Genomic DNA, 7,922 nt, shown 5'->3' on the forward strand with positions numbered 1-7,922 from the left:
CATCTAATGAAATTGTAGCTAAATGATCATCAATCGTGTCACTGCCACTATGCAACCAGCTCGCGTTCTTCGAAATCTTCTTTTTATAAATTTGCATAATATCTTGACCCTTGAGCATTCTTAAATGTCAACTTCTGATGATAGCTCATAAGAATCAAGACTTTGATCTTCTAAGGGTTGACCTTGGTTCCATAGATATCCGTTATTGATCGAGTCATCAATGGACCCTGTTGCACTTGCGGTGCATCCTGGTTGGGTTCTGGACCTTCTGGTGGTTACTAGACCTATTGCAACTGAGTACAGGAAAAAAAGTAGGGCATGAGCAAACTTTGGGTTGGACTGGACCGGTTAAGCAAAGCATATTTGGTTTGGTCCTCGGTTTTATTTGAGGTGAATTCGGGTTCGGTTTGGTCCCTAAAAATTGAAATATTATACATCTTAGTATAAAAATCATATAAGGTCCTGGCCCAATCCGATATCAAACCAACCCGAAAAAACGGAGATCGACCCACCTTATGTCGTTCCAGAGCCTTTGGTGACGATTTTCAAAAAAAAAAAAAAAATTGGGTTTGTGTTTGATTTGGTTTCAACCCCACATACACCCCTAAAAATAAGTACATTAAAGATATTTGAAATAAACCATTTTTTTATAAACCGTTTATTGTTCAATTTAAAATCGTGTAAGTACTATTTTTCCAATTCCTCTTTTGATCGAGTTAAGCCCCATGTCGGGCGTGTGTCTAATTCGTCTCCTATGCATCTTCAATGTGGGATTTTTTTTAAGTCTCCATTGATATCCGACTCTAATACCCGTTGATATGGATACAAACAAGATTGGATAAAAGAAGAAAGAAAGATATGAAGATTCTTGGATCAATTCTGTGATATTCATTCATAAAAATAAAATCGCCTTTCACAGGCTTACAATCCAAAGAAAAATAAATGAAAAACACCCACTAACTCCTACTAATGAGTAATGAACCCATTATTAACAACTGAAAATAAATATCACAACATATACATTACCTTCTTATCACCACCTCCACCACACTATAGATGACTCCAAACATTTCATAGTGAAAATGGTTCATCTTCTTCACTTTCTAAATCTTTGGAGGAGCCACTTGCAATACCTTGTAGTTAGATGATACCCACAAACGATTCCAATCACTAGCCCACTTACAAAACCAATAAGTATAACAACCCAATCAATTCCATTTGGGAAGTCGGAATTGGTATCTTCTTCTAATGAAACTTTTGGAGGCTTTGATGCTTCTGAATCCCCACATTTCATAGATAAAGGCAATCCACACAATGCATTTCCCATGTAAGAATTGTTCGGAAAGGTATTGAATTGTTTACCTTATGGTATGGGTCTAGTGAGGCTATTGTTGGATACATTTAAGGACTGAAGGAAATTCAGTTGTACCAAGTCTTGAGGTATCATTCCAGAAAGCTTGTTACTTGAAAGATCCAGTGATTCAAGATGTACGAGATTCCCCATAGATGGTGGGATGACGCCAGAAAGTTCATTATTCGAGAGGTTGAGCAACTTAAGACCACCGAGGGTTTTAATAGACTCCGGAATCTTTCCTCTAAACATGTTACATGAGAGATCAACTGCAGAAAAGGTGTTCATAATTTTCTCATAGTCCAATTTTACACGTTTGTTAGTCATCTGAACCGAGAACGAATAATATATAAGAAAATAGTATTTCTCCCTGTATTCCTTAATAAATGTTTGCATATATGTTGTGTTTGCCATGGTCTCCTTCATTGCTGACCACTCTTGGAAATACTGATGTGGCAGATCACCGGAAAATAAATTGTTCGAGAGGTCAATAATGCGCAATTTTGGAAAGTTAACTTTGATATTACCTGGTATTCTAATAATGCCATGAAATTTGTTAAACCTGAGAATGAGAACCTGTAGCTCTGAAAGTGCTCCCAACCAGAAGGGGAATATGCCTTCTAGAAAGTTATATCCAAGATCTAGCAATCGGAGTGACTCACAGTTCTCCAATGATCTAGGAACATGACCCTCCAATTTATTTTCACTTAGATCAATCATCTTAAGCTTACTTTCAGTAGTGAATATATTGGGAATTATTCCTTGCAAAGTGTTGCATCTGAGATTCAACACTGTCAAACTAGTATTGCTTAATTTCTCCAAGCACGGAGGAATCGAGCCAGTAATGTTGTTGAATGACAAATCAAGCAACTGGAGAGACGGCAAGTCACATATCGATTGTGAAATTTCTCCGGTCAGGTTATTGTTTGAGACATAATACATGATGGTGCTTGGCTGTGGGACCGGGATCGATCCATGCAGCATGTTGTGACTCAGGTCCAGATTCTGTAAACTGACCCAAGAAGCAACTGGTGAATGTTGCTCAAAACCGATTAGGAGATTATGAGCAAGCGAAAGTTGAATCAGTGTTTCCTTGCTAATGTTCCACATCCATCCGGGTATGAGACCCTCAATATTATTGTTATCAAGGTTCAAATACTCCAGTTGATGTTGAAACCGCAAAAATTCAGGAAAGACTTTCAAGTTACAGGATGCCAACGATATATGTTTGAACTTCGGTTGGGTTTCATTTGTGTGGCTATCTATGACTGAAAGTGAGATATTGTTTCCATTTAAATTCAGATTTTCAAGTTTCTTAAGAGAAAGAAAAAGATAAAAGTCCACTGTGATGTTGTTACCATTCAAAACACAACGTACTAGATTTTGGAGATTCAACAATGAAATTGGAAGTTCGCCTTTTAACTGATTTCTGGGAAGGTATAATTTTTCAAGTTGGGTCAGATTGAAAAAAGATGATGGAATTTCACCATACAGGTTGACATCACCAAGATCCAAATAAGTGATCTTGTTGAGCTTACCAAACCAATCAGGCAGCTTCCATTTATCAAAATTATTTCCCCTAAGGTCCAAATATGTGAGGTTTGAAAGGCTTTGTAAAGAGGGAAGATTACATGTGAGCTTATTAAAAGAAAGATCCAGATGTGTAAGCTGTGTCAGGTTGCTTACTGATGCAGGTAGAGTCCCCGTGAAACCGCAGACACTTAAAGACAGGACGTTCAAGTGTGTGAGATTCCCGATTGAAGCTGGTATGGATCCTTGAAACTTTGTTTGATGCACAATCAGTTGTTTCAATTCACTATTACCGTGAAACTCAGGGATAAAACCAGTAAGGTTGTCGTTAGCTTCCAAATTAAGAACTTGCAGTTTTTGCAAGCAAAGTATACCTGTTGGGAAATCACCACTAAGCCCACAATATCTCATAACAAGTGATGTTAAAGAAGATGAATTTACCAAGCTATCTGGTACAAAATCAATGTTGACCGCTGAGAGAAAGAGTTCTCTTTAGGGGTGTTCAAAAGTATCCGAAAATCCGATTCGAGATATCCAATATCCGAATCCGAAATAACCGAAAAATCGGATATCCGAAATTTTGGATATCCGAATTTCGGATATCCGAATTTTTCGGATTCGGATTCGGGTAGTGATTTTCAAAATTTTCGGATAATTCGGATATCCGAAATATCCGAAAATTTAATTTTCCATTTTTTTCGGATATCTGAATATCCGAAAATATCCGAAGTATCCGAAAATATCCGAAATATCCGAAAAATATCCGAAAATATCCGAAATATCCGAAAAATATCCGAAAAGTTATATTCGGATATCCGAAACTATCCAAAATATCCGTTTCCAAATATAAAAAAATAATAAAAAATAAAAATTAAATAGAAAGTTGGATTTTCGGATATCCGATTCACTATCCGAATCCGTATCTGAAATTTCGGATATCCGAAATTTCGGATACGGATTCGGATAGTGAAATCTGGTATCCGAAAATTTCGGATATCCGAAATTCGGAAATCTGAATTTTCGGATATCCGGTTTTGAACACCCCTAGTTCTCTTAGAGTCTCACTTGTATTTTGAACTAGATTTTGGAAGTCAGAACCTTGCTGCGTTAACTTGTAGTTTTCTGTTAGATCCAAGGAAACCAAATTCCCGAGATGCGAGATTTGTTTTGGGACCTCTCCACTGAAAAAAGAATTTGACAGATTCAGATTTATTAACTGCGAGAGTCGTCCTATTCAAGAAGGAATTTGAGAGGAACGAAAATCGTTATTTGCAAGGTTTAGTGTGCGAAGGTGAATGAGGTTGAACAGACTATTATTGGAGGAGATGGGGTCGTAGAGAAAGCTGCTGCTCAAGTCGAGCCCGATCACATGACCTAACCGGCACTCAACCCCATCCCATAAGCAGCAATTCCCGCACCATCTGATCCATTGAGGTTCCATGAAGCAACCTTTGGATAAGCACGAGAATCATAGATGGATGCAGACTTGGTAATAGACACGCTCTCTTTGAATTGGAATAACAGAGAGCACTCATCAGCAAGGCTTAATGAAGAAAACTTATTGGCCAAGGCTGATTCAAGAACATGAAGTACCAGTATCAGAATAAACACTTGAACAGTTTTTGCCATGATGCTTATGAATGAAGTTTAAGTTGATGTAGCTGAAGAATTATGAGAAGAAGAAGTAGACACAAAATAAAAGAGAAAATCGAAGGAGAGTTTAATAGTTTGAAAGATAGTACAATGGAAGATGAAAAGGATTATACATATGAGCTAGCATTTATAGGCATACCTCTGTTAATTATTATCTAGACAAAAAGTTGAAATGTGGGCCCTCCCCCTCTCCCCTCCTCTTACATTTCACTTTCACTTCTGGTGAAAACAATTATTGAAACTTATTGGAGTTATTGGTGAAATAATTACAATTCAACATATAGTGACCTAATGTGATTAGCCTTGATCGATTTAGTTACCTGAACATGCAAATTATCTCTTAAAACATCCACATTTCATTATATCAAAGGAGATAACTAACTAATCAACAATTATCCATTATAATATTTAAACTGTAATTTTGGATATCCGAAACTATCCAAAATATCCGTTTCCAAATATAAAAAAAATAATAAAAAATAAAAACTAAATAGAAAGTTGGATTTTCGGATATCCGATTCACTATCCGAATCCGTATCCGAAATTTCGGATATCCGAATTTCGGATATCCGAAATTTCGGATACGGATTCGGATAGTGAAATCTGGTATCCGAAAATTTCGGATATCCAAAATTCGGATATCCGAATTTTCGGATATCCGGTTTTGAACACCCCTAGTTCTCTTAGAGTCTCACTTGTATTTTGAACTAGATTTTGGAAGTCAGAACCTTGCAGCGTTAACTTGTAGTTTTCTGTTAGATCCAAGGAAACCAAATTCCTGAGATGCGAGATTTGTTTTGGGACCTCTCCACTGAAAAAAGAATTTGACGGATTCAGATTTATTAACTGCGAGAGTCGTCCTATTCCAGAAGGAATTTGAGAGGAACGAAAATCGTTATTTGCAGGGTTTAGTGTGCGAAGGTGAATGAGGTTGAACATACTATTATTGGAGGAGATGGGGCCGTAGAGAAAGCTGCTGCTCAAGTCGAGCCCGATCACATGACCTAACCGACACTCAACCCCATCCCATAAGCAGCAATTTCCCGCACCATCTGATCCATTGAGGTTCCATGAAGCAACCTTTGGATAAGCACGATAATCATAGATGGATGCAGACTTGTTAATAGACACGCTCTCTTTGAATTGGAATAACAGAGAGCACTCATCAGCAAGGCTTAATGAAGAAAACTTATTGGCCAAGGCTGATTCAAGAACATGAAGTACCAGTATCAGAATAAACACTTGAACAGTTTTTGCCATGATGCTTATGAATGAAGTTTAAGTTGATGTAGCTGAAGAATTATGAGAAGAAGTAGACACAAAATAAAAGAGAAAATCGAAGGAGAGTTTAATAGTTTGAAAGATAGTACAATGGAAGATGAAAAGGATTATACATATGAGCTAGCATTTATAGGCATACCTCTGTTAATTATTATCTAGACAAAAAGTTGAAATGTGGGCCCTCCCCCTCTCCCCTCCTCTTACATTTCACTTTCACTTCTGGTGAAAACAATTATTGAAACTTATTGGAGTTATTGGTGAAATAATTACAATTCAACATATAGTGACCTAATGTGATTAGCCTTGATCGATTTAGTTACCTCAACATGCAAATTATCTCTTAAAACATCCACATTTCATTATATCAAAGGAGATAACTAACTAATCAACAATCATCCATTATAATATTTAAACTGTAATTTTGGATATCCGAAACTATCCAAAATATCCATTTCCAAATATAAAAAAAAATAATAAAAAAATAAAAATTAAATAGAAAGTTGGATTTTCGGATATCTGATTCACTATCCGAATCCGTATCCGAAATTTCGGATATCCGAAATTTCGGATACAGATTCGGATAGTGAAATCTGGTATCCGAAAAATTTCGGATATCCGAATTTTCGGATATCCGGTTTTGAACACCCCTAGTTCTCTTAGAGTCTCACTTGTATTTTGAACTAGATTTTGGAAGTCAGAACCATGCAACGTTAACTTGTAGTTTTCTGTTAGATCCAAGGAAACCAAATTCCCAAGATGCGAGATTTGTTTTGGGACCTCTCCACTGAAAAAAGAATTTGACAGATTCAGATTTATTAACTGCGAGAGTCGTCCTATTCCAGAAGGAATTTGAGAGGAACGAAAATCGTTATTTGCAAGGTTTAGTGTGCGAAGGTGAATGAGGTTGAACAGACTATTATTGGAGGAGATGGGGCCGTAGAGAAAGCTGCTGCTCAAGTCGAGCCCGATCGCATGACCTAACCGGCACTCAACCCCATCCCATAAGCAGCAATTTCCCGCACCATCCGATCCATTGAGGTTCCATGAGGCAACCTTTGGACAAGCACGAGAATCATAGATGGATGCAGACTTGTTAATAGACACGCTCACTTTGAATTGGAATAACAGAGAGCAGTCATCAGCAAGGCTCAATGAAGAAAACTTATTGGCCAAGGCTGATTCAAGAACATGAAGTACCAGTATCAGAATAAACACTTGAACAGTTTTTGCCATGATGCTTATGAATGAAGTTTAAGTTGATGTAGCTGAAGAATTATGAGAAGAAGAAGTAGACACAAAATAAAAGAGAAAATCGAAGGAGAGTTTAATAATTTGAAAGATAGTACAATGGAAGATGAAAAGGATTATACATATGAGCTAGCATTGCATACCTCTGTTAATTATTATCCAGACAAAAAGTTGAAATGTGGGCCCTCCCCCTCTCTCCTCCTCTTACACTTCACTTTCACTTCTGGTGAAAACAATTATTGAAACTTATTGGAGTTATTGGTGAAATAATTACAATTCAACATATAGTGACCTAATGTGATTAGCCTTGATCGATTTAGTTACCTCAACATGCAAATTATCTCTTAAAACATCCACATTTCATTATATCAAAGGAGATAACTAACTAATCAACAAACATCCATTATAATATTTAAACTGTAATTTCATCGCTCTTATGTATAATTAATCATTCAGATTAGTGGATTTGAAAATTAGAGGGAAATAAATCAAATAACGTAGTTCATATGATTATACAGATATGCATAACCAATAAACATTTTTATATTGGTTTTAAGCACTACAAAAGCGATTTACATATTTTTCACATATCGAAGATTTCTAAGAGTCAATAATCAGAAGTGAAAGTGTACACAATTTAAATGTTAGATGTGGACAAAGTGGTCGTATGATTCTCCGTTTCCTCGAAGCTTCCTTCTCATCTTCGAGGAAATTTCCTTCTATATATCCTCAAATTGGTACTCCTTTTTTTTCTGAAGCCTATTGATCCAATAATTGAAATGAAGATATTATTTAGTGAAGTGGAAAGCATAGGCAAAAAATGTGTCTATGACATAACCCCACTTCTTTTGTTGTGCTA

The 7,922-nt window shown here is 36.6% G+C and overlaps 1 protein-coding gene across 1 annotated transcript; it reads right to left on the reverse strand.

Annotated features, from left to right (window-relative positions):
• Positions 1-1,363: 1,363 nt before the first annotated feature.
• LOC110893610 (receptor-like protein 6) lies at positions 1,364-3,292 on the reverse strand. Its single transcript, XM_022140705.1, has one exon. It carries the CDS (start codon positions 3,290-3,292, stop codon positions 1,364-1,366), a length of 1,929 nt encoding a protein of 642 aa, XP_021996397.1.
• Between the last annotated feature and the right edge of the window lie 4,630 nt (positions 3,293-7,922).

This window comes from Helianthus annuus, chromosome 12 (genome assembly GCF_002127325.2).
Source record: "Helianthus annuus cultivar XRQ/B chromosome 12, HanXRQr2.0-SUNRISE, whole genome shotgun sequence".
Classification (NCBI taxonomy): domain Eukaryota; kingdom Viridiplantae; phylum Streptophyta; class Magnoliopsida; order Asterales; family Asteraceae; genus Helianthus; species Helianthus annuus.

Bases quoted from the DNA above. Each gene is read 5' to 3' on its own strand.
- LOC110893610 (XM_022140705.1), bottom strand. From the start codon at position 3,292: ATGAGATATTGTGGGCTTAGTGGTGATTTCCCAACAGGTATACTTTGC.